Raw genomic sequence first — 27857 nt, forward strand, 5'->3', positions numbered from 1 at the left:
ATCATCAACATACATGGAGTCGTCAACAGTGTTTGCCGCTTCAGGAAAGTCCAAAGCATGCGTCTTTGCATGGGTTTGAAGAAAATACTGCGAGCAAAATGGCGAAGCGGTATTTCCAAACAGTAGGCGTTGGAATTCGTATGTGTCAGGCTTTCTTGAGTCACAGTCACGCCACAGAAACCAGTGGTAAGGACGGTCTTTGTCTTGCAGTTCAACCTGAAGGAACATCTCAGAAATGTCAGCAGACAGGGCTACAGGTGCCCGCCGAAAACGTGTCAGAACATCGACCAAATCTCTCTGAAGTTTTGGCCCCGGCCATATTGCAACATTCAAGCTCTTCCCTTCATGTTTCACTGCGGCATCAAAAACTACACGAACTTTTGTTGTAACTCTGTCTTCTTTGACCACTGGAAAGTGGGGTAGAAACCATTGTTCTTCAAATTCAGATTTGGGTACGCTCTGTATGTAACCCTTCCTTTTATAATCTTTGAAGATCTCGCTGTAGGCTTTCATGACGTCCGGACCTTTCCTTTTAAGAGATTTCTCCTAGCTTTTGAGTCTTACAAGAGCTACTTCATAATTGTTCGCTAACTTTGGTTCGCCTTCTTTCTAGGGGATGCCAATTTTGTAGCGCCCATTCTTCAACTCCAATGTCTCAGCTACTTGAGCAACTACTACTTTCTCTTTGGTTGTCATTTGTTGCTCAGCCTGGTCTGTAATTCCGAGGGATTCAAGTTCCCAAAATGAACGCAGAATGTCCTCAGGTGGCGGGGGCTTGTTGACTTGACTACTGCGATACGTACGTGTGAAGTGGGAATAAGTGTTACGTCGAAACTCTTCCACCAATGTGGGACCAAAGCACACCCAGCCCAAATTCGTCAACCGCGTTACGGGGTCATTTGGTTCTTCACCGCAAGCTTCTTTTAACACGTGATGAAAGATGGAATGATCATTGCCAATCATGATGTCAATCTGACGTCGCTTTGATACACTCTCAAATGGCACATGACATAGGTGGGCCCACTTTTGCTTCAATGCTGACCAGCGGATAGCTGGTGTGTCGCCAGCAATGTCATTGAGGACATGAGCTTGTAAAGGACTTGAAAATGTGCTGTCAAGGTTTGCTACAGTCAGTTCAACCCTGCCCGAGCGTGTCTTAACCTCAGTTCCTCCTGTTCCTGCAATAGTTAGATCTAACTCTTGTCCCTGCAATCCAAGTTCTTCGGCATCATCCTCTGAAATGTAGGAACTCGTGGAGCATGGGTCTAGCATAACATTCACTGTCAGTTCTTTATCTCCGTTACCGATCAGAGCTGGCAGAATCATCAGTGAAATGTGTTCAACATGGCTGGTCTTGTATGTCTGCTCTCGAGGGTGAAGGTTTACCGAGGTTGGGTCATTGGTGCTTGCTCCTGTAGCCTGCAGGATCCTCGGTTCCTGTTCTGGTGGTCGGAAGGATGAGGCGTCTGCTCGTAGGTGGTTTTGTGAACTGTCTTTCACACGATGGGGAGTGCTCTCATGAAGATAGTTGCTATTGTTGGTACTTAAACATCTGTCAACTCCACATCGCTTAGCATTAGGGCATTCTTTACTGTGATGACCAGCGGCTAGGCAACGGTATCAACGATTGGTGTTTCCAATTAGCTCCTTTCTTTTCTGAACAGATAGCTCTTTGAAGGCTTTACAAACCCAAGGTGGATGGTTCTGCTTACATGCGTCAACAATGCACTTTCTTGACTTCGCTCTTGTGGTAAAACTTCTTCCACACACTACTTGGTCGCTTCGAAAACCATTTATTCGTCCTTCTGACCCATCAGGTTTACTCTTCCCGTACCCACTTGCTTCTTCCTTAGCTTCTTCCATGATCTGAATTTGGAGCTCCACCCAGTCTACAAGTGACTCAAAGCTGTCTTCAAGGGAATGGTCAATTAGCCAATGATTATATGCCTGCACACCTTCCTCTGACAGCTTCTCCTTAGCTGTGAGGGTAAGATTGTGCCATTGAAGCTCTTGACCCGGTCCACAGTCTTTCAGTGCTATCAAAACTCTCTCAAGTACACTTTGAAAGTTCTCCATATCTTCCAGATTTCGTGATCGAACTTTCTGCCAGCCCCGCAGGGCAGTCAGCTGTTTCATCTGTAAGCGTCTTTCTCCCCCATACTTCCTCTCCAACTTTTCCTTTGCTCTTTCGTAAGCATTCACAGAGTAACCAAGGTCTTTAACCAATGCAAGGAGGGCCTTTCCGGTCAGACTGTTTTGAAGTCGTAATACTTTCTCGCTAACTGGAATATCCATTAGATCAACAATAGACATAAATGCTGCCTTCCAAGGCTCATAGTCAGCTTTGTCTTCTCCGGAAAACTTAGGGAGATCCACGCCTTTCAATTTCACGGGCAAGGTTCTTGGTACAGGTCTTCCATTGTATTGATTAGGCACATTTGGATTGTTCCCATACGGTAAATCAGGGGAATGGGAGATGCCCAGTGAAATGGTATCCTCATTGTTCAGGCCGGACTGACGCTCTGCTGCATCTGCTCTCTGTTGATTCAGAGCAGCCACCTTTCGTGCTTCCTCAGCCCGCTGTTTCGACAGTTAAAGTTCGGCAGTGATTTTTTCTAGTTCTAGTTCATTCTGTCTATGCTCTTCTTCTACTTGTAGAAGGCGTTCATTGGCCTGTTTTGCCTCTAGTTGCTTTTGTTTCACATATGAAGATGTCAATGATACTTTGTCTTCATCAATTACATGCAGGGATTTGTTTGAAAGGGCAACTGATTCCTCCTCTCCCTTCTCAAGTCTTTCCTGTACATGTTTTTCTCCAGTTTCAATAATTCCATCGACTGAAGCCACTATTTCATCCACCTCATTATCCAATGCTTCAATGGTTGTGTCTGCATCTTCAATTTCGCTCAATGCATAAACCTCTTTTAGACTGGCAACGATTTTCTCAATCACTCAACTCCGTTTTAATTTTGTTCATTGCCCTCCTTACAGTGTTTTTACTAGGCAAAGTTCCTTTTAGTGTGCTGCTCTTGAGTAATTCAGTCAGCTGATTCTTTGCTTTTGTTAGTCTAGACTTGGCCGATTTTTTCTTGTTACGAAAGGTTTGAATTTTAGTACTAACGGTACTCAGTGCGCTCCCATCTTTTTCGCTTAGGCTTTCCTTGTCGATTTCAACGTCTTCAGGGTTTTTATCTTTTGTCGAAGGCGGTGGGTTTTGTCCTGCGGTCATTAAATCTTGGCCTTGTCCGCTCGTAGCCGCCATCACTGTTTATTCGTCTGCTCGATAGAATTCCACGTTCTGTTTTCGGTAAGTCCAAATTATCCGGCTCAAAAGGTCCACAATTGTTCTCAAACGGTAGAACAGTCAAAGGTTCGAAGGTTCCATACGCACAAAATGTAGATTTTCACCATTTTAATGTTGTCAAAACGAACCACGAGGTCTCACAAAACTTTCACAATCAAACATGTCTTCTTCAAATTATTACAATTTATATAATTATTCGATTCTTAACACACGCATAGCCGTCGCATTTGCAAGTTTAGAAAATTCCAGTGGGCAAATGCAACGGCTATACGCTTATATTGCAAATAAATACGTCCGTATTCAAGATTCGGAACAAAAATATTAATTACTGATTTGCAAGCATATAAGCTGGAATTTATCCAGGCATGTAGATAAAAGCAGACAATTCCGTTATGAGGTGGAAAAACCAGCTCAACTCACCCAAACTGCAGACTTGTGTATTACTGAAGTGAACGCTTTTCTTAAAGTGCTACTATGATAAAATTTGCATCTGTCCTATCTATGCATTTTAAGAAGGAATTTCTACTCAGACCGCGTGGGCAGCGGTACAAAATGTAAAATCAAAATTCTTGATATGTTGCCCAAAGAAAGCCTATGGTAGGCCTAGAAACGTGGTGGGATTTTTTTCTTCAAATATTTCTTGATCCGGTCAAAAACTTACAAAACGGTTAGACCCCCCCTGTGTCTTCTAAAACACACAGAATAAACATGACAGTTACCGCGTCGTAAACTTCGCACTGGGTCATTCGCATTAAAGGAAACCCCATTTTTGAGCCTAGAAATGTACTATTAAAGTGTTTATAAGTTATTTGAGTCCAAACTTTCTTTTCTAATTTAATTTTCAAGGTCACGACGAGCCGCTGAAAATCACAAAAATTCGGTTGCTCGAAATTCTTAATTTGGCGCTCTTTTTCGAGAGACAATTTCCCTACCCGGTAAAACTCAAAATTACTTGAAACTCAGATATTTTAAAAGGGGAAATGCCGTTCTAAAACCTGATGTAAAAATTTATTTCGGGCTCTCTATAAGCGCTGAGCGCGACCGCTCTCAAAATACTTATAATTACAAAATTACCTGTCACTGAAATATAAACATTAGCCAGTACATCTTCCGACCAGACAGTCCAAAACGTCTTCTTTTTAGTCTTCCCTCTTGTTTCTAATGCTATTAATTTTAGATGTAATCTACAGCAGAAGCTCCCTGTTACGATCATCCTGAACACTATATCTTCCAAATATCGAGTGTAAGGCGAATTTCGAATTCAATCGCCATCTTCATCGATATTCCCAAAAGTGCCGTCGACAACTTCAGCACATCTCCGTGTTGACATTCAACTTTAAACCGCTCTCAGGTCTGCCATCACATTCCCATCTCCTGTAAAACAGCCGTCGAATAAATATACCCTTCTTGTGTCAACCCTTTGATTTCTCGACCGAAATGCTGGCCCGTTGTCAGTTGTTGTTCATGGTCGGCCGTTAAACAAACCAAACTGTTGTGCTCCGATTACAAGTTGAAAAAGTTGCTTGTCACGCAATCCCTTCCGCAATAGTCATAAAAAAATTAATCAAGTATACGGTTTGTTTTCAAGCCCATTCTAAAGGTAATTGATTTTGTAACAAAATTTTAAGTGAAATTGCCTTTTCTGTTTTCATTCCTTCTGGTAACATCTCATTTGCCGGTACTTCAACATACCCGGGAACATAGTGAGAAAGGTTCATGAGTAGTCAGGGTCGATCAGTGAGTAGTTTTATCGAACGTTTTGTGGAGCAACGTCTTTTTATCCCAACGTTTTTTTCTCATTTCAAGCAATACTTTTACCAAAACCTTTTAAGCGCTGAACGTTAAAATTTCAAATGCATTTTCCGGTATTTAACTGAATTTGAAACCCAAATTTTCCCCGGGGAGCATGCCCCCGTAACCCCACGGAACCCCCCGCCTAAGTTTAGTCACTTCAGTGTTCGACTTTCAGCCCCCCCCCCCCCCCCGAACACACACACACACACACTAAAATTCTTCCTGCGCGGCCCCTGACATGACATTTCTATGCGAGAAAGTAGGAAGGAAGGAAGTTATAAGTCTTTCTCCGGCCGTGAACGTGAAGACTGCATTAGACGATTGCGTGCGTCATTATAAATACATTTCTCCCGGCCGAAAATATGTTAATTTAAAACTTTAAACTTGCTCGATATGTAAAGCTGCATGCTAAATACTGGTTTAAGGTGGCCCGCGGGTATTTATGAGGCTGACAGTTCCCTTTTTTAAGCGCGTTTTAAGACGGGAAAACGTGAAGTGATTGCTTAGATTTTTCAGAATCTGAAAGAATAAAGCTTAAATTATATAAAGTGATAAAATTTATGGCGATCAAACGAGATTTGTTTAAGTTATGAGCGATTTTTGGAAACCTTCGTTTTTAATAAAATGCGATTATTTTTAAAATGCCACGGTGAATTTTTTCGTAATTACCCCAAAACGCTGCCAAACAGTCGAAGTTTACTCACAACAACTTACAGGAAAATCCACTCCGTAGATTTCCTGAACGAGCGACATCTTTATTTTGCCTTCAAAAACTGTTGTGTTATGCGTCTGTCTTGACCGTCGCATAAATGTGATACTTATAATAACCCAGTACCAGCCAGTGTTGAGGCAGATGTCACCTTAATATTGTGTGTAAAAGTTAAAAAGATCGTGTATATACATCAAATGTTAGCAGTCAATAAAGATGGATGGTTTTCAGCCGAATTTTTGAAAATATCAAACAAATGACGTTATTTCAAATTGCGAAAAATTTGTCGATTTGTTTTGCATTTTTTTAAAGCTGCAGCTAGAACAGGATATTGCAAAAGTTTGTGCCGAGTTTCAGCGTATTCCTTTCATACGGTTTGGAGAATTTTGGTCGGAAAGTCAGGTACATCTGCTTTCCAAGTTCTAGTCGCTTTGTAAACCCCGCATTTCGAATGAAATTATACTGTTGTTTTTGAAGAGAGGTGTTACTTTCAAATTCCGCATGATCTTCTGTCACTTGGAAATAACACAGCCTGAAATAGTTACTACTAAAATGGCAATTACTGTTCATACACATGTATTCCCTGACGGCAGAAGATCGTGTGGAATTTGGAAGTAACACCTCTCTTCGAACAACAACAGAATAATTTCATTCGAAATGCGGGGTTTACAAAGCGATTAGAACTTGGAAAGCAAATGTACCTGACTTTCCGACCGAAATTCTCCAAACCGTATGAAAGGAATACGCTGAAACTCGGCACAAACTTTTGCAATAACCTGTTCTAGCTGCAGCTTTAAAAAAATGCAAAACAAATCGACAAATTTTTCGCAATTTGAAATAACGTCATTTGTTTGATATTTTCAAAAATTCGGCTGAAAACCATCCATCTTTATTGACTGCTAACATTTGATGTATATACACGATCTCTTTAACTTTTACACACAAGATTAAGGTGACATCAGCCTCAAAACTGGCTGGTACTGGGTTATTTTAAGTATCACATTTATGCGACGGTCAAGACAGACGCATAACACAACAGTTTTTGAAGGCAAAATAAAGATGTCGCTCGTTCAGGAAATCTACGGAGTGGATTTTCCTGTAAGTTGTTGTGAGTAAACTTCGACCGTTTGGCAGCGTTTTGGGGTAATTACAAAAAAATTCACCGTGGCATTTTAAAAATAATCGCATTTTATTAAAAACGAAGGTTTCCGAAAATCGCTCATAACTTAAACAAATCGCGTTTGATCGCCATAAATTTTAAAACTTAATATAATTTAAGCTTTATTCTTTCAGATTCTGAAAAATCTAAGCAATCGCTTCACGTTTTCCCGTTTTAAAACGCGCTTAAAAAAGGGTACTGTCAGCCTCATAAATACCCGCGGGCCACCTTAAAGGAAGTAAAACATACAAGATTGTGGGTGATGAGAAATCAAAACACTGGCAATAATACGCGACTTTTCTCACAAACAAGCAGAACGCCTGTTTTTGCTTTGTTTGTCTTCATAAAACAAAGATAATATAATTTTTTATTTTTACTTTAAAACTTAAGGTTCATGAATCCAGTTTACTTTGATAGGATCCCTGAAATCTTAAAGTGCATTATCTCTCTTTCTGAAGAGATCATCAATATGCTTGCCATCCGAAGTAAATGAAGAGCTGGAAGGCTCACATACTGCATTCAATTCACCAAGACGCTGCGAGGATTGATGCCCTCGGTTCGCTTGACGAGACGTCAGCATTCACTGTCCAGGACTGGGCCATGAAATATTTGCCAAGCAAATACACGAAAGCCAAAGTGATTGCTTTGGCAAACGCGGTATTTCTTGGCATATCAGTGTGGCCTTCAAAAAGATAAGCGACCAGATTGAGATGCTGTCTTGATAACTGTGCTGTCCTGGCAGTAATGCCAGGCCTGGAGACAGTCAGCTACCGCCAAGCTAATGCTGGCTGTTACCGCTGTGGGGCCGTCATCCTCTGCGCAAGCACAGTGGGGGCGGAGCTTTGTGAAAAGATTTTAAAACCGCTTGATTACTCCGATCCCCAGGGTGGTAAGGGATCATGTAACCGCAAGGCGGCCACTATCAAATCACATATGCATATTCATCTAAATGCAGGACACGATATCGAAACCCCAGCACAGATGTGTGATGCGATCCAATCGTCCGGTAGGGTACCGTCAGTGAGTGTCACCCTCTGTGACTCTGTCACTAAGCCCACAATGGGTACATACAAGATTGATGGTGTGAGCCTCCTTTCGAATATAGAGTTTTCCAGTGAGGGGATTCGTGTGTGGCGAGCATATGCCGTGGGTCCAGGAAGACTGATATTGCAGAACTCCGCGGCCCCGTTATCCGATGGCCTACCATCCATAGTAGTTAACCAGGCGCACCCCAGCGTATTCTCCTCCACCGTAAAAAGGGAGAAAACTACTGGAAATCAAAGTAGCATCGACGCTACTAACGACAAGGCAGAAACGGACAAAGAGCATTCGATACCAGGCGGTACTCTGTTTACATGTCCAGAGGAGGGATGTACACAGACATTCTTGAGACACTCCACCATGATGCAACACTTGGACTGCGGCACACACAAGCGCGTTCTTGAGAACGAATCGCTCTTTGACAAAGCTGACCGGGAGTATGCGCAACAACTGGAGGGACAAGCCTTACTGGTGCCAGAAGTCACTACGGTCACAACACGAGCAGATCAGGCAAACAGGCAAGCAATGGGTTGGGCACTCAAGTCAAGTGCGTCACGAAGGACACGGTTCACCCCAGGGCAGAGGTCATATCTAACAACAAAGTTTACACTTGGAGAGCAGACCGGAAATAAGGCAAACCCTGCAGCTGTTGCACGATCAATGATGTTTGCTAAGGATGAGAACTGAAAAAGATTGTTTTTCAGGGATGACTTCCTGACCGCAAAACAAATCGCAGGCTTCTTCTCACGCCTTGCCTCAAAGAAAGCCTTAGCAGATGATGAAGATCAAGCTGATATCGAGATTGCTGCACATGAGACCTGTCTAGAAGAGATTGTTAATCAGGCTGTGAGTGAGACTACCCTAAAACATCCAGTTGTTTACGATGCTTAAAATCTGTGTGATATGGCATCTCAAAAGAAGCTAAGTAGCTTTTTTGTTGCAGCGTTGAAAGATATTTGCACTTCGTTTGACATCGACACCTCAGATAAGTTAATCAATTGCAAAATGCCATACATCGACAAGTTAAACTCTCTTTGCCAGGAATGCGCGTGTCAACAGTGAGGAGTAACTGTAACTTTAACAACATTTTCTATGAATAGTATTTGAAACAGTAAGGAGTTGTGCTGACATAAGAAAAATTATATCAAGTATAAGTAGCACTAGTACGCATTTAATAACGAGTTTCGTTCAAAATAGTGGTGTCTTCCGTTTGCTTTGCTTAAAAACTGCCCAATTCAGGCTTGAATATTTTATTTGTTGTAAAGAGGCAGCATAATACTCAGTAATTGATGTTCGGTTAACATCCCGTGGACGTTCAAGGCGGGGGGCGTGCCGCTCTTTGAGATTTTTTTCGTAAATTTGAAAAGAGGAAGTTCCTCATGATACTGGAACTTTCTGTTCATTTACCCATTGCAAAAATTTTCGGATATATCAGTCACCTATGTGTGTCAAGGATTTTTGACGTTGCCATGGAAACGTCATAATTATAGCCAAAATATTCATTTTCGTCATTTTTATTTATTTTTCCGGCTTTTGAACAGAATTGAACAATTTGTTTACTTTTTGCATTCTACGAGCATAATAACTTGATTTTCAATGAATTTTAGTTTGTTTCTTTGAAATGGTGAAGCCTAGCATTTTGTTTCTAAGGAGGCGACTCTTATGAGTATGACGTTGTATGACATCAAAGCTAACCAAACTATGTCAATTTTAGCAGGCCGAGGTAAATATAACAACACTTTCGGAAGGTACAACCACCCCCTCGTTTGATTTGTAAACGGTCTGGATTTTAAAGATAAGAGGTGACACGGAAATCGAAGATTTGAGTTGATGTTGTTGTCCACACATGGAGATGGACGAATCCAGTGACATAACAGACAGAATACTCGAAAATACACTGATATTGTGATTTATTTATATAATATGTTATTCAGGTACGCTAAACAAAATCTTTCTGGGGTGTTGAACAGACGAATACCGAAGAATATTAATAAATATATTTTTTTTCCATTTTAATATGGAAATCAAGCAACGAAAACCTGACGAGTGACCATGCAAATTCAGTTAAGATCGGAGGTCAACGGTTTCTGAATGGACCGTGTTGAACAGCAGTCGAGTATTTTAATTCAGGAAGAAAAGGGTTGACCCAAGAAGGTTTTATTATGGACTGCCGTTTAACAGGTGATGTGGATGAGAAGGCAGATCTGAGAATTCCGAGAGAATCGTACAAAGCTGTAAAGTTGAATGTCAACACGGAGATGTATTGGTTAATTTCGCTGTCTCCACGCTTTCGCACAGGAGTCTAAATATGCCTCTCACTCGATACTTTGGATAATATCGCATTGAAGATGAGCCAAACAGGAACATTTTGCGGTGTTTTACATCCAAATACCGAGAAATACAAGCCGAAACATTGGATTCAAGACGTTTTTGATTTGCTGGTCGAAAGCATGTTGCTGTTAATTACAGTGAAGTGACAGGTAATGTTGTGTTTATCCGTATTTTGAGAGCTTTCGGACGCAGCGCTTATAAAAAGCCCCACACAAATTTTTACATCGGGTTTTAGGACAGTATTTCCCCTTTTAAAATATCTGAGTTTCAAGTAATTTGGAGTTTTACCGGGTAGGGAAATTGTCTCTCGAAAAAGAGCGCCAAATTAAGAATTTCGAGCAACCGAATTTTAGTAATTTTCTGCGGCTCGCCGTGACCTTGAAAATTAACTTAAAGAAGAAAACTTGGACTCAATGACTTATAAACGCTTCAAAAGTACATTTCTAGGCTCAAAAACGGGGTTTTGTTTAATGCGAATGATCCAGAGCGAAGTTTACGAGACGGTATGAGTCATGTTTACATTGTGTGTTTTTGAAGACTCGTGGGGTCAAAACGGTTTTGTAAGTTCTTGGCCGGCTTAAATAATGTTTGAAGAAAAAAATCCCACCATGATGCTAGGCCTACCATGGGCTTTCTTTGGGCGAAATATGAAGAATTGTGATTTCTAATTTTTGTGCCACTAATTCTCATTTTGGCGCGGTCTGAGTAGAAATTTCTTCTTAAAACATGAGAAGAAAAACGCTTTACTGTTTTCAAATATCTCTTTTCTTTCCAGAGATATATTTAAGTTTTAAAAAATATGCCAATAACCAAAGTGATGACGTCATAGACTCAACCAATTTTGGAACAAATACGAGGAAAGAGATATCGAATCGAAAATGATTGATTCTTTGCACTTACACTCTACCACTCGAACTCAGTTAATTCGAAGTCGCCGTTATTTTGAACTTAGATTGAATTTTTTTGGATTTACCTATATTATGTTTGCAGTCATTTACTATCAGCTATTTCTAATTCCCCTGTAGACGTTACAAAAGGGCAGAAAACCTTAGTTAACTAACAGAGAGTTTGAAATGTGAAACTCTCCACCAGGCGTCCAGTACTCAACTCGAACTCAGTCTCTCCCTCATGGGAGTGATGTAATTGCCGCGTCACTCACGACTGTCAAACTCTTCCCCCCTTGGGAAATAGCAACTTTCTAACCAACTCACAATAGTATGGGGCTTAAGGTAACTATGTTTCACTGCATAAAGTAAACATCAATGTCATCATCCAAAGGGTTCCGTGCCCAGTCCTTGGGGAGGCCTGCACAAGTTGGGGACGCTTCCTTGAGCAGTAGGTACACTTGGTGCAGCAATGTCAGTCAGGGGACATAGCAAAGCTCTGGTTTGTGTGTCTCGTGAAGGGGTATCTTCTCGGGTGACACTGTCCTCCAATTGGCCAGATTGGTGTAAGGCGGAAGCGGCATCTTCCGGATTAGCATTGTCCTTTACCTGGCTTGATGGGGGTGGCATAGAAACACTCAGTGCTGGTGAAACAGTAGAAGGGACTACGGTGGGAGGGCCAGTAAGGTTCTCACCATGCGTGGGTTGTAGCCGTTCTGGGCGTGTGTGAAGAACACAAAGTTGATCACGGTGTCGCAGCAGCCGTTTTCGCAAATTTTTAGCATGTTTGATACGGTAGGTATTACCCTCGAGGCATTTCACAATTATGTAGGGACCTTGCCAGCAACTTTGCAACTTAGTAGGGTATCCAGGTTGGGGTGGGGGGCATACATCATAACAGAGTCCCAAACATGAAGTGTACTTGGCTCCTTAGGACATCCCGTAACTCTCCTTTGCTTTGCTTGTAAGTCACGAGTGACAGCTCCAGAATGTGCTAATTTGAGACGCAAGGTCAGAGTTGATGCCCACTGATGGGCTGCCTGCTGGCGCTTTGTGGGAGGTGGTGCAAGAACCAATCGTGGTGTGCGTGGATGATAGCCATATGACAGGTAGAAGGGCGAGTAACCGGTGGCACTGTGGTTGTGATTCATGTAGTTAAACTGGACAAAGGGAATCTCTAAATCCCAATTATCTCCACATTGGTTTGTTGTTTTACGCAACATTTCTCCAATGGTTCGGTTTAGTCTCTCAACAATACCATTGGCTTGGGGATGTAGAGCTGAAATACGCTTCTTGTCAATGCTGAGTTCTTTGGCAAATTGTGCTTAGGGCTTGGTTATCAAACTCACAGCCACGGTGTGTCAATAAAGACTTAGGAATACCATATCGACAGAAAACATCCCGTATGAGAGCACTGGCTACAGTTTTGGCTGATTTGTCAGGAGTGGGTATCATTTCTGCTGCACGAGTGAGCAAGTCCACCACAACCAAAACATAGCGATTACCATTCTTGGTGGGTTTATTTCCAAAGGGACCCTTGATATCCAATGTGATTGCCTGCAAAGGCTCTTGTGGTTGTGATGTAACTGTAAAGGGTGTCGAAGGCCAGGAAGGGGCTGGTTGACTACCAGCACAAGCAAAACATGACTTACATTACTCTTTGACATCGTTGACCATGTTCAACCAAAAGTATTCACGGCGAATTAAATTGGTGGTTTTCTCAGGACCCATGTGACCAGCATTGTCATGTTTAAGGCTTAAAATGGCTGGGATAAGGACTGCTGGGACCACAAGCTGATAAACGTGACGTTTGCCAACTTTGTAACGAAGGTACAGCAAGCCATCCTCTTTTCCAAGAGTAAGGAAATCACGTTTACCTGACCATCCATGCACAGCAGGGTTGTTTTCATTCTTTTTATCTCTCTGCAAGTCATTGATGGGGATTCCTAACACAGGATCTGATTGCTGGCAATTTTGAAATTCTAGGAGACTTAACTGGCCATCACAAAACAAGGAGTGGACGGTAGGCATACGGGACAGCGGATCTGCATGGAGGTTTGAGGCACCTGGTCTATGCTGGATAACAAAATTAAATTCTTCAGATTCTACTAGCCAACAGGCATAGCGGCTACGGGGATCACATGCATTTCTCAACCACTGAAGGCCCTTGTGATCTGTGTGCCAAGTGAAATGATGCCCTAAAAGGTACGGCCGAAATTTCCAGAAAGCAAAAATGAAGGCATACGCTTCTTTGACGCGCGTGTGCCAGTTTAATTTGTTGTCCGTCAGTGACTTTGACGCAAACAAAACAGGTTGGTATCGACCCAATCAACCTCTCTGGGTCAAAATGCAGCCTATGCCGGTATCAGAGGCATCTGTGCTCAGTTCGAAAGGCTTGGACATATCAGGGAACTGAAGAAGGACATCGCTGGAAGTGAATGCAAACTTCAAATCGTTGAAGGCCACCTCCCTTTCCAAGGACCAGATGAATTTGGACTTCCCTGTCAGTTGGTTGAGGACGTGAGCACGCTGCTGGAGGTTAGGTATGAAATCAGCATAGTAGTTGCAGAGTCCAAGGAATGTTCGTAGTTCTCTGACATTCTGGGGGCGTGGCCAATTACGAATAACATTCAATTTTGCAAGGTCAGGTGCGATCCCGTTGGCTGAGATTTGATGGCCCAGGAATAGGAGCTTCTTTGCCACAAGGACACCTTGCTCGACTTAAGAGTCAAACCAGCGCCACGTAGTCATTCCAAAACTTCCTTTAACAGAGCACAGTTTTCCTGAAATTTTTTGCCACCGATGATGATATCATCTAGGTAGACAGGAATTCCGTTCCACTGCAAGCCATTTATAATATCTGCCATAAGATGTGCAAAGACAGCTGGGGCATTTTCAACATAAGCATAACACAAAACTGCCAATGGCCAGATTCAGTCGAGAATGCAGTCTTGTGGCCATGTCCCTTAGCAATCTGGACTGTACAGGTCAAAAGTAGTGAAAAGATTGGAGCCATGAAGAGAATCAGAGCACGGAAGTCGGCACAGAAACGGTACGAGCCATCTGCCTTTGGCACAAGCAAAATAGGTGCAGAATAGGGAGAATTGGAAGGCTTAATGATACCCCGCTGTTCCATGTTCTTGGTCTGCTGATCAACCTCAGAACAGAGAGAGAAGGGAGTTCCCCGAGGCTTAACAGCAACAGGAACGTGGGTCGAGGTATTTGCGAAACTGAGTTCTGTGGGTGCGACTATTTCGGAATCATTGTAAGCAACGTCATCTCTATACACATCCAAAAGTTGTTTGAGCTCTTGTTTTTCTGATGCTGTCACCTCACATGAATCTACATTTACTGCCGCTGGTCCCTGTTTTGGTACTGTTGGTGGGGGTGGCGGGTTGGCTGTTACTGTGTTGACATCTGGCTGTTCCTCTTCTATCTTTATTGGAGAGAGTGCTCCAATTCTCGTTTATGCAAACAGTTTAAGGTGGCTCAACTGGATTTTCAAGGGGTAACACCCCTCAAGTTTGAGAATTAACTACGTCGCCAATAATAAAGCTATCGAAAAACGATCACCACAGTTGTATTAGATAAAGATGAATTGTTTTTCTGACCAGTGTTATATTGACATCAGAGTTGCCATAGCGACGAAATGACGTCATTGCGTTTTTTACTTTCGCTCGTATTACTCGGCATCAAGAGATTTTGTCGAAAATCGCTCAAAGGAGCTTGTACCACACATGGCTGCCTCGATGTTGGCAAAGTTTGAACAAATTCTATGAGAGCGTTCTCGAAATATTTTCGGATGAAGTTTTCGGGCCTATAAATACAGTCAAAAACAAACTAACGAGAAAATGGGGTAATATCTAAAGAAAACGACGCACCTGTGACATTGCAATTTCATCTTATAGTAGTTTGATTCCATTTAAAATCGTGTGTGAAACAGTGGTGGGGACTGCTTTGGTCGATTGCGAGAAAAAAGAATTTGATAAGCGTGCGTTCCGTTGCTCTTGTTGCCATGACTTCACAATACTCGACTTGTGTGCAGTATCCATTATTACCAAGCATTATTCAATTACACAACAATACGCACTGCATTAAAGAAACCGTTTCTCCGGCTCAAATACTCATGCACGAGCTCTGCTATCCCTATTCTGTCCGTATTCTGTAAACATAGGCACGCTTAGGGTGCAGGAGTTATTTTTCCATTTATGGGGTGGCTTGGGGTGAGACTGGGTGATTGTCATGTTGGAATGGTTTATGTCATGAGTTGCGATTTTTGTATGGTGGTCCACTGAGTTGACGTGCACTTTGATGCACGTCAACTGTGTTTTATTAAACTAGTGTTTTATTAAATACGTAAATTTTCATCATTTAATTGAAAACAAGAACTAATGAAAATTTTCAAAATGTCACGTTCTTATTCTGTTTAAAGTGCTTATTTTGTTTAAAAAATGGTGTAACTGTAGTCAGGGGATGACATAGTTTGTAAAAGGTTTGTCGCTGACTGTTTTTGATGTTAAATTTTTAAGACGTTTTGGCTATTAGTTAAGCCTTCATCAGTTAAAAAGTCAACTTATTTTGTTGCTAGCTTTTTAACAACCGTAACATTGTATACTTTTGTTTGTTACAGTATACTTTTGGCTTTTTGCCAAACACTGTAACATGATTCTATTGTTTTTCTCACTTTTGTAACATGATACAAGCGTAACACGATACTTTTGTTTTTCTCGAAAAAGCCATGTCTCCATTTAACACGCTCAATAGTTATTGAACGAGAAGTAATAAACGAAGTAATAAACAAATAAAATCAAAAACCATCTCTTCGGGAAAGTTCTTTAAAGCGCAGGACACCTGGAGTATTTGTTTTCTGTCAGAACTGTTACAATAAAAGATTTTGTTTCTTTCAAAAGATCTCAAAACATAAATTTTCATTCAACAAACAAGAACTTAACTTTAGTTATCAAATTGTCACGAAACAACACGCTCTTATTCTGTTGCCGCTATCGATCGTAGTTGCCTTTAACAGCAAAGTTAATACCCAACCAGTTCATTATCTATGTTTGAACGAGATGTTTTAAAGGTATAGACACAAGCGCCACTTCTAAATTGGTAAATTGAGCAAGAAGCCCAAGAGACTAATTAAATTGATTGCGGTTTGCAGTGACGCGACGGAGACTCCAGTAATATTTAGGAATCTAAAGAAGATTCCTTTCTATTTCTTCGACACTGTAAATATACCCACAGTATTAACATCATAATGACAACATTGTTTTTTAAAATCGACTTTATGCAAATGCTTTATGTTGCCGCTATCGATCGTAGTTGCCTTTAACAGCAAAGTCAATACCCAACCAGTTCATTAGATGTTTGAACGAGATGTTTTAAAGGTATAAACACAAACGCCACTTCTAAATTGGTAAATTGAGCAAGAAGCCTAAGAGACTAATTAAATTGATTGCGGTTTGCAGTAGGCGCGACGGAGACTCCAGTAATATTTAGGAATCTAAAGAAGATTCCTTTCTATTTCTTCGACACTGTAAATATACCCACAGTATTAACATCATAATGACAACATTATTTTTTAAATCGGCTTTGTGCAAATGCTTTATGTAATTTTTACTACGGTCAGGAAAGCTAGCCTCTCCAAAAGGAATGCTCGAATAAGACGAATAACAATTTTGTGTTGGGTCTTTTGCTGACGGCGTGTGCGTAGTAGGCAGGCGAACATTCGAAAACATGTTTTTAATCCGGGGCTAATGCACAACTCACCGATTCCGCCTCCTACAAATCTAAAATCTTCAAACGAAATCGCTGATGACTGACTGACTGACTGACTGACTGACTGACTGACTACACGGTTCATCATGCCGGCTAAGCGGTTATTTTCGAAAAAATAACTAAAAAAGGACAAGGCCAAGATTCAAAGGTTCAAACTTTACTAAGTGTCGAGCCTAATTTTATGTCGTACACTGAATAAAATTTAGTTGCACACTTTTCCGGTCATCCCGTAAGCTTAAATTATTTGCTGCTTTTCTTCTTCATTCAGGCCCTCTTTTTGTACATTTACAAGTATCTTCAATTAAACCTCTCGTATCAGTCCTTTTGTTTTGCGTAGTTGAAGTAACTATAACATTTTTGTGGTTTTTAACCAACTTTGTAGTCGTTATGTTATAAAAGAATTGGTTCATGCTTTTAGCTGTGCTTATATTGAGTTATGGATGCACTTGGTAAGTTTGGAGAGCACTCAAGAAGCTAGAGTTGCTCTCGGCTATTGCCTCGAGCAACTCTTACGTTTTTTTCGTGCTCTCCAAACTTCCCGCATGCATCCATAACTCGATATACGAAAGGATTGCTGTAGACTCTGTGGCGCCACATAGCCGCAAAATAATTAAATTAGGCTTTTGGGTGTCACAGCAGTTTATGGGGGGGGACGCATGCATCTGACATACGTTTGAGAGAAAAACAAAAGTATCATGTTACATGCGTTTGAACAGAAGGGGAAATGCATCTCGTTTTCTGTTTCGATGACTTACTGAAATCCAAACAAACGAAAATTAAAATAACAGGGGCTTGTATGAACATTTTGTATCAAAGCCTAATGTTGCATGCTTTTTAATGCGGTAGGATTCTTATAGAATCTGTGGCTTCTGAAAAACCACAAATTAATCCCATTAGACTTTGTTGCGTCACAGCGGTTTAAGTGGAAAACAAAAGTACCAATTACACACACATTTGCATGAAAAGTAAAAATATCGTGTTGGCTGCTTCAAAAAACCTTTTAAAATTCAATAAGCAAGAGTTAGCGAAAAAAACAACAGTTCAAATAATTGTAAACTCCCTTGACTGAAAATAAGTGTCGACTGATCGGCCGTACGTGCGTGTGTCATTTCAATAGGGGAAATCCTTCTCCGTGATGTAGGTTGACACGATTTAAAATTACCGGTAGTGGTTTGCTTCATGTCAAAATCGAAATGCAGCTTGTTCTTCTTTCAACAAGAAAGTAAACATAACAAGTAAACATAAAACCATGTTTTTAACTGAAAAGTGAACTCATTTGACTTATTCTAAAGCAAAGTTATTAGAGAGGTTAAGCTAAGCATGACGTTCATTTTTCCCGCAAACGGCAAAAATTCAACTTCTGCCGTCTGCCGTTCGTATGCGGAAATGAGTAGTTTTGTATTTGTCGTGAATGTGGGATTTCCCCCCTATTTTTATGAGGGATTAATTTTAGATCGAATTCCATAAAAAGGTAACAAAATGAAAGGCAACCTCGCGTTTGCCGTTTGCCTTAATCTCTCTATTATTATAATGTCAATTGATTGGCCATATTGCATTCTGCAAATACCCTTTGAGTCTCTGAGTTTGAACTGTTTGATGTTACCCTTTGAGTCTCTGAGTTTGAACTGTTTGATGTTACCAAACCATTTTAAATAAACTACTACATGTATCCGTGGAAGAGCGATCCGTTTAACGGCAAATCTCATCCATTTTATAGAAAGGATGAACAGCTCGTGACAAATTTCGAACAGATGGTCATGAACAGCTGAACGGCTAATGAAAATTTTAAACGGATAGTCAGGAACAGCAGAACAACTCACGTTTTGAATGGTGACTGTGGATGGCCGACTATGAGAATGTAAGAGTATATTAAGTAATCTCCCGTATGACATGAAATTAGGTAACACTTAATTGTACATCCACAGGGTCCTCAAGCTCAAAATACGTGGTGTATGGGACGGCTTATGTATATATAGAAATTGTATGGGAAAGTCACTGATCGTAAAAAAATTGTGTAAATAACTATCTAATTTGAAATAAAGTTTTCCTACCTCAGATGTGTCATTTTCTTGTCTTTATGCCGATTTAATGAAGCCATTCTGGCGTCGTTTAGTGACGTTATTCGAAATCGTTGTCTCTCCTTCTAAAAAGAAGGAAAGGCTGACCACTACATTGATCGCTGGCCAGACGTCGCTCCACAAATCGCTCTCTCCTCAAAAGGAAAAGTCCTGAATCGCAATAAAACCAACAGTTCCATAAAGCCCGATAAATTTCACTCCACATGCGTGTGCTTTGGCGGTCGAAAAACTTGTGAAGAATGAAAAATTTGGCTAAAAGTTTGCCTCTTCAGCTTTCCTCAAATGCTTGTGACCGTTCCGCACCGCCAAAGGTCAAATACCTGGTTCTATCATCGACTCTGATTGGTCCATTTGAATCAAGTCACGCGCTGACAACCAATGATAGAACCTGGCACTTGACCTTGCGTGGCGGCGTGACTTGATTCAAGTGGACCAATCAAAGTCGATGATAGAACCAGGTACTTGACCTTGCATGGCCACCTTTGGTGCGGGAACAGTCACAAGCATTTGAGGAAAGCTTTTTTTTTACATTAGATAGTTATTTAAAGAATTTTTTTTACGATCAGTCACTTTCAAATACAATTCTCTATATACACTTGTAAGCTGTCCCATACACCATGTATTTTGAGCTTGGGGAGCCTGTGGTGCATCAAACATAAAGTTTGCAGTCGCCAGATCCAGTCCACTTTACTTACATTGTGTTGGATCAGGGTTTTTTTGCCCCCGCAAAGTTTTGGCCCAGACAGCCAAAACCCGAGAAGGCACCCTAGAATTCCCCGCGTATAGAGAGGGAAAAAATCTTGATTTTTGCGAACACTGCTCGCAAAGGATTGCCGAAAATCTGATGAAAGATGTTCTGCTGACTGGACTAGTGCCTATTGTCTGGCAGCTAGTTGCACAAAAAGCACAAAACTCGTAAACTTCCAATTCAGATTTCTTCATCGTATTCTACCAACGAACCTTTTCCTAACAAAAATTGATATAAAGCAGGACCCAAACTGCTCTTTTTGTACCAACCATCCCGAAAACCTGATCCACCTGTTCTGGAACTGTACAATAGTAGCAACCTTTTGGGAAACTTTGACTGAAAAACTTAAACAGGTCAACCTAATAACGATAGACTATCCAAAACACGCCGCCATATATCTGGGTCTGAGACCAGACACCACCAAGTTTTCACTTCAATTAAATTTCTGCTTTCTTCTGGCAAGACATTATATATGGAGCTGCAGAGTCAACAAGAAGATCCCGGTTTTAACAACTTTTCTTGTGTCCCTTAAATCGCAGTTTCATATAGAGTCCAACAACCTAGATACTACCTCTAAGAAATGGAATCTTTTACTTCCACTTCTCGACATTACGTAGTCTTTTTTGCCAAAAAAAAAAAAAAAAAACTCCCTCGTATATTAACCTTCTTTAAGCGAACCAAGGCCAAAGTGCATTTGAGAGATAGATATACTTTTTTTGTTTTATATTACTTATCTAGGATATCTTTCTGCACCAATTATCATCAATTATTATCAACTATTAACTATAAATAACATTTAGGATTAAATATTAATTATTAGTAACTGCTGTTAATCAAACTGAACTATATGAAGTAGCTATCGCGTATAATATTTGTTAAAAAATAATAATAATGAACTGATATAATAATAGGCAAAAGGAAACCTTTTTAGGCAGAGGAGTCGCCCTTTTATTTATTTATCTATTTAATTTTTCTTTTTTTGTATGTTGTTAATGTAAGTAATTTTTTACGTAGTTTCTTCTCGTGTAATAAGTGTTATTGTTTTTGTGAATGAATAAAAAAAAAAAAATAAAAAAAATAAAAAAAAAAGTTTTGGCCCAGACAGCCAAAACCCGAGAAGGCACCCTAGAATTCCCCGCGTATAGAGAGGAAAAAAATCTTGATTTTTGCGAACACTGCTCGCAAAGGATTGCCGAAAAGTACGCAAAGGATTGCCGAAAGTTCACTGCAAACACTTTTGAAGCAGCCAGTCGAATAAACACGCGAAGGATTCTGGGAGCAGAGTCATTGCCACGAGGTTCTGAAAAAATATGGCCATCGCACTGCATGTAGACTATGAGCAGACACTATTTTTTCGTAGATTCCGTCGAGCGTTTGCAGAGTGCTGTCAAGTGTAAAGCTAAAAAATAAATGACCTGGCGAAGAATGGGGACGAGGTGGGGCGAGGCGTGACTGCGCGAAAAATATCGTCCTGGCGAGGATATTATTGTAAGTTCATTTTGAATGTAATAAGCTTACGTGTGTAGTCACCACGAATTCAAAGTTCACGTGTTCTGCCTGTTTTTTTGAAGTATTTTCTGGTAGCCTATCAAGCCTACCAATATCTGAATGCACTCGTTAATGTATTATTTCTGCTAGTTTACATATTCGACTTGTCCTTTTGAATATTTTTAAGATAGAGCAGTGTTACGCAACAAGGAAAACTCCTCAGCAAACAATGTTATGACGTATTCGGCACAGTAATAACAGAAGCCTTATGGTGTAGTCCATAGATTTCAATAACTAACTTTTATATAGGCATCAAATGGACTCCATTAATCTTAGATTATTGATGTAAAACAATTAAACAAAGGCGGGGGAAGCTTTAGTGAGAACTACTACTAGTTTTTTACTTTTTGACAGCATCCAAAGATAGAAAAAAAAAGAGGATTGAAAACCACAAGTTGTCCCAGGCAGGGCTAAAAATCACCTGCCTCAATCGCTTTTTGCTGTCACTGTATTGACAACTGTACTGTGAAGAAATCTAACTTAGACATATAATTAACATATTTTTACTCTTCAGTAGAGGAGTTAAATACACAGACCAGCTTATCTTTTACCATTCAAATATTTCTTCTTTAAATATCCCACCAAACACGCATTTTGACAATCGCATTCCCCTGGCAGATACAGGAAAACTCAGTTAGTGTGCGCAATGTAATTGCCTCTGCATGTAATGTACTGTGCAGCCTTTTATAACTTTCCTTGTCACATATTGGTTATATTCAGAAACAAAGGGAAAACTGGTTCAGTAAAAAGTTTTATACTGAAGAACAACATAAACCACAACTTATGCAAAAGCAATCTGGACTTTGACACCAAACATATGCATCCTATTCTCTAGTCTAAAAAGCTCACCTTAATGTCTAAATGTACAACATGACAATCATGAAGGTAATTTACTGCTTCCACAACTTGGAGGGTGAAATCCATAGCTTCACTTTCTGTTAGATATTCCTGTTCCACTAGGAACTCAAAAAGTTCTCCACCACTTAACCTACAAATAGAAATAATGCGAAATTAAGAATCCTAATATATCGCTTGCATTAATGCCCTAAAGTTGTACACATTATTGTTGGTTGAAAAAGCTTTTTGGACCAAGTATGCACTCTTTTCTTCTGAGTGAAAATTATCTATTAATGCACAAGAAAAAACCGAATGGCTTTAACCAATTCAAACTATTACTATTTTAATTAAGAATTATTAAATAGATTCAGCCAAGCCTAAAAGTGGACCTCCCCAGTTATTTACTTTCCTTCTACGTAAATCTGAATGTTAACTGACCATAAGACAGAAAAATTCAGGGTTGGAAACTAAAATTTCGGAGCACTCGCCATCTGGGCGAGTGACCTTCAAATTGCACTCGCCCAGATCAGTTTTCACTCGCCCAGGATCCTCCATTAAAAAAGGGAAAATCTAGCCCCCCCTCCATCCACTAATAAGATGTACAACTTTAATTTTTTTAATCACGTTTGATCCTCACCGTGCCACCTTGGTGGTCCATCGCGATGCAGACGAAATTTATTTCTCCCATGTAAAATCGGCAAAAATAAACCCTACTCCACAATAAAAACACTAGAAAAGTTAAATTGCAGTTTTATTTGATACGTATTCCTAGATTCCTGTAGTTTGTGTTGTAATTGTACAGAAAAAGTGGTGGGAAAATAGCCATTTTGCTTTGTTTCGTGGCTCGGTGGAGGAGTCAGTGTATTTATGACCAGAGGTATTACTTTGTACAAGCTTGCCATCATGTAAAAATCACCAAACGGAAGCCATTTTTGTCTGTTTACGAACGTAAACACAGCCTTGTTGGAGATTTCAAAATGTTGGAAAACTATCGGCTTGTGGATAGTGTAGATTATTTTAAAGTTGAAAGAAAAAGGTAATGCTTATTTTGAATTTGTTGAAGTCGTACTCGCCAAACCGGGCGAGTGATCCGTGATTTGTACTCGCCCGACAGTTTTCACACTCGCCTGGGCGAGTGGGCGAGCGCTAATTTCCAGCCCTGAAAATTACAGCTATCAGTTGACCATAAAATGAACGTCGAATATCAAACATGCAAGCTGATGTAACGTTAACATTAACCTATTTCTGGACTATGGCCGCCATGTTGCGCGACATCGTCCTACATAGAGCGCACACGTCCAAGAACCATGCTGCTTGGTGGTTCTTCTATTTCTATGCATACACGATTGACCCTTTTCTATGGTAATCGGTCTCCACTCAGGCCTGCTTGGGAGCTCCGCTACTAAACAAAGAGACCTCTAGGACTCTCAAGTTGACTGCTAGTAAGACAATAATGAGTCCCATTGTTGTTTTCAATGCATGGGACCTATTGAGATATATGTATCGTATGGCGTGTAACATCATGTCTTGATGTTTAAAAGATGTATCAAAATAAACCAAATTTGGGTTAAAACAGCTGATGCTTCATTTTTTAATATTTGACCAGATGATCAAGAGATATAGTTCACATCTTCCTTCGCATGCGCATGAGGGTTCTGTTATGTATTTGTTGTTCCTTTCAAAACATTTTACAGAAGAATTTTCACATAGTTTGCTTGTGAACTAAAGCTGACGCTCTCTGTATGCTTCTGTAAATAAATGATGTTGTTTTGATACAGAACACTTGAAGAGTCATATTTTTAATTTCAAGACCAGTGTGTTTGTTTTGTCGTTAAGCAAAACGCCAAGCTATGTTTCTAATTAGTTTGTCCCCGTGTAAAAAGGACACCGGGATCCCGGCGGGAATCCCGCCACGAACCGGGATCCCGTCAAGATCCCGCCGAGATCCCGCCAAGATGGCTATATCCCGCCGGGACCCCGACCGGGAAAAAATTCCCGGCACGTCGGGATCCCGCCAAGAATCTTACCGAGACTGGGATCCCGCCAAGAAAACAGACTTCCCGCCAGGATCCTGCCTGGGTAGAATTTCCCGCCACGGATCCCGGCAAGAATCTTGCCGGGAATTATATTCTCGCCAAGAACCCGGCAAGAAAAAAAAAACACGGCAAATTTTTCACAGCGTGAATAAATCTCGGTAGCGTTCCCGGCGAGATTCAACTCACTTCTCAGTTCTCACCGGGAAAAGTCGATGCTTTGAAATTCTCACAAATAGTATTATGCTGTGGTCGGAATGCAAGTCATGGCGTGTATTGATGAAATAAACTTAAAGTACTAATAATAGTAGTAATTGAACCAGTTTGATTTTTAAAATGTCGAAAAAAATATAATACGTGACGGTGAGCCGCGGAGGTAATTCCCAGGAGGAAAGTTTTATCAGTCTAGACGAACTGGCGCGACAAAGAGGCGCGTGATAATAAGTGAAGATAAATTAAAAAGATAAGAATTTTTATTGATCCGCGGTCTGTTTTTCAAGTTTTTTTTAACTCTTTCTTTCTTTTCTTACCTTTGAGGAACCTTAATTAATACCTTTGAGAAATCCAATGACAAAAGCCAATGGCAAATTTCTGTCGGCCTTTTTCTTCCAATTGCAAATGCACTCGGGAATCCGCTGTAATTGCGCTTTTTGCCTTGAAAAAACATCTAGATGCTATTTTAATTGTGGCTCCGAAGAGGATATGAAAGAGATTTATATTTTTAGAGCTTATTTACCTTCCCGAAGACCACCCAGATAGCGAAGAATATTCCCGCCTTTTCCCGCAAGGTGTCGTGAACTGAGCGTTTCGATTGGCTGCCTTAGGTCACGTGGGACATTGTACACGCTACCCTCGGGAAGAGAAAAAAATATTTTCAGTTGGAGGATGGAGTGTTTCTGTGTTTGCTCTTTACAACCAGGGCTGGAAAAATGTGTTTTTTGGCTGCTTTTGTTATGAACTTGAGTTTAGAATCGACCTTACTTCAGGGAAGAGCTCCTCTGTGGAAACTGCTGGAATTTGCTGTTAATTCGAGCGACAGCGCCATATCTTGTGGGATTCGTCAATGGACTTGTTGAACTTCGAACAGTGTATGGAAGGAGATAGACATTTTGAGTACGGGCCATTTACTGCGAAGTTGTACCTGTTGATGCTTGAGACGTAAACTTATACTTAAATATTGTATTGTTATTTAAAAAGCTTCGGGAAAGAATGCTCCTGCGTCTTCGGCGGTTTGTTCGCAGATGATCGAAAGATAGTTCGCTCGTTTGGTAGTTCACAGCATTGCACCTTCCTTCGCTTGAGCACAAGGTAAAGGTTAGTTGCCTTTATGTATTTGTTGTCTCGTTCAAAACATTTTACAGAAGAATATTCGCTTTTTTGCTTGTGAACTAAAGCTCGCTCTCTCCGACTTGTGCAACCATTGAGAAATATATGTGCTTGGTAGCAAAACTGTGGCCATCTTTTTCTGTAAGCTTCTGTAAATAAATGATGTTGTTTTGATACAGAACCAGTGTGTTTGTTTTGCCGGTATGCGAAACGCCAAGATATGTTTACTATGGTTTTAATTAGTTTGTCAGTATCTGATCTACGCTGTAAATAAATGCCAGAATTCCTGCCATGAATCTCTTCGAGAAAAGAAATTGTCGGTAACCAAACTTCTTGCCGGGATCCTTGCCATGAATCTTGTCAAGATTTTGGCAGCGGGGAATTTCTCTTCAGGCCAAGATCTTGGCGAGATTCTCGGCAAGATAATTCGCCGGGAATCTTGGCGGGATTATGGCCGCCGGGAATTCGTTTCCCGCCAGGAATCCCGGCCGGCATCCCGCCGGGATCCTGCCGGGATTATGGCCGCCGGGATTTTTATTCCCGGCAGGAATCCCGCCGGGATTCCTGCCGGGAGGCGGGATCCCGGCGGCCATAATCCCGCCAAGATTCCCGGTCCCGTCCCGCCGGGATCCCCGCCGGGATCCCGCCAAGATCCCGCCAAGATCCCGGTTGGTTTTTTACACGGGTCAGTATTTGATTTACGTTGAATCGTTCTAGCCATATATAAATGCCAGAATTCCTGCCATGGCAAACTCATTGAGAAAAGAAATTCTCAGTACCTTAATCAAAAGTACTGGACAGGTGGACAAGGACGGCACTCTCTTACCCAATTTTTCGAATTTGTGTAAATTATCTCTCAAGAGACTGTTTTAATTTCTCAAGAGAATATTTTAATTTCCCAAGGGAATACTTTTCGCTGTGGGTGATAAAAAACGTCACTCAATAGGAATGTGTCAGCACTTCCAATTCCGAAGTGTTATGCAATTTCTTGATGGCCTCAACAAAAGAAAAAGGGACAAGGCAGGCAATTTCGATGGCCTCAGGGGTCCGTGTTGAGACTACAGTCTATATTTTTTTCCATTTTCATGTGTCGCTCGTCATCTAACCTTTTGCAATTTAGAGGTAGGTATTTTTCAAAGATAGCTGCCATTAATCGATTGAATCGCTTAGCTTTAACATGCTGAAAAACTACTGCATATCTTCATTGTCAGAGGATATTGGCCAATGCGATGATCTATTGTTACCAGAAACCCATAAGGGTTTAAACGTGTAACTCCCTATGATTTGCATTGTACAAAGCGTTTGCACATTCGTTTACACTAAGTACCATATTTGGAAAATCACGAGAAACATTTAACCAATCAAAATTACTATATTTGGATTAAATTCACAGTGCGCGCTAGCTCGCGCTCGATGGCGTAATCTTGTTTTGAACAAGCTTGGTTGAATAAAGTTAAATATGGTTAAATTCTCCTGTTTCATCTTTTTGAAGTAGTCTGGAGAACTTCGCTTCAATACACTTAATGTATTTCTTTAGTTTCTGTAAGAAATTTACGGCATTTAGGTCGAAATTCAAGCAACTTATCGCAAAACCAAAAATTATGTTGCGTGTGTCATTACGTGTATAAAGCATTTGCGTACAAACTCTTTGTGTTTCCAAATATGGTACTTAGCAAAATGAATATTCAAACGCTGTGCGCGCGCGTTACACGTTTCAACCCTTATGGGTTCTGGTTGTTACATAATGTAGTGACACAGAGATTCTTTAGGCTCGTCTTGCAATCCAAAAGAACGTCTGCATAGGAGGCTTTCGTAATAACGTCTATTTATAAACTCATTAATCTAAGCAGAAATTTGCAGCTACCCGAAAATCACTGAAACACCATCATTTTAGTTTGTTTGTACTTGCTTTTCTGGCTTTTGCTCGTCGCTTATAAAAGGATGAGGTCAACTAACGGATCGAAAGGTTTTTTTTTAACTATACCACAATGTGCCTCTGACAAAATGTAAATAAATAGACAAAGGTGAAACTTGAGACGATAATGACAGACGCTTGGTTTATGGCTCATGCATGATCAGCAGGCATTTGACAAGGAAAAATTCCCAACCAGCTGATAATCAGGAAAATCAATCAACTGATAACCTTTCTTTTGGAGCAAAGTGGCAGTCAAACTTTAAGATCGGTTTTAACCTGTTGAATTTTAATGCATCGCAAATCGCTTTCAGTATTATCATTTCCCCTACTCATTAACCTCATGCAAAATATATAAGTCGGTATCTCGAAGAG

The 27857-nt window shown here is 40.6% G+C and overlaps 1 protein-coding gene across 3 annotated transcripts in view; it reads right to left on the bottom strand.

Annotated features, from left to right (window-relative positions):
* LOC144658643 (death-associated protein kinase 2-like) overlaps positions 1-27857 on the bottom strand; it is a 125164-nt gene that overhangs the window by 95188 nt on the left and 2119 nt on the right. For all 3 annotated transcript variants that reach the window (XM_078519107.1, XM_078519114.1, XM_078519122.1), the window contains exon 3: positions 22224-22362. In XM_078519107.1, the coding sequence (XP_078375233.1) occupies positions 22224-22362 (139 nt within the window). The remainder of the gene's footprint in view (positions 1-22223; positions 22363-27857) is intronic.

This window comes from Oculina patagonica, chromosome 1, assembly GCF_052425735.1.
Source record: "Oculina patagonica isolate OP01 chromosome 1, crgOcupat, whole genome shotgun sequence".
NCBI classification, from domain to species: Eukaryota; Metazoa; Cnidaria; class Anthozoa; order Scleractinia; family Oculinidae; genus Oculina; species Oculina patagonica.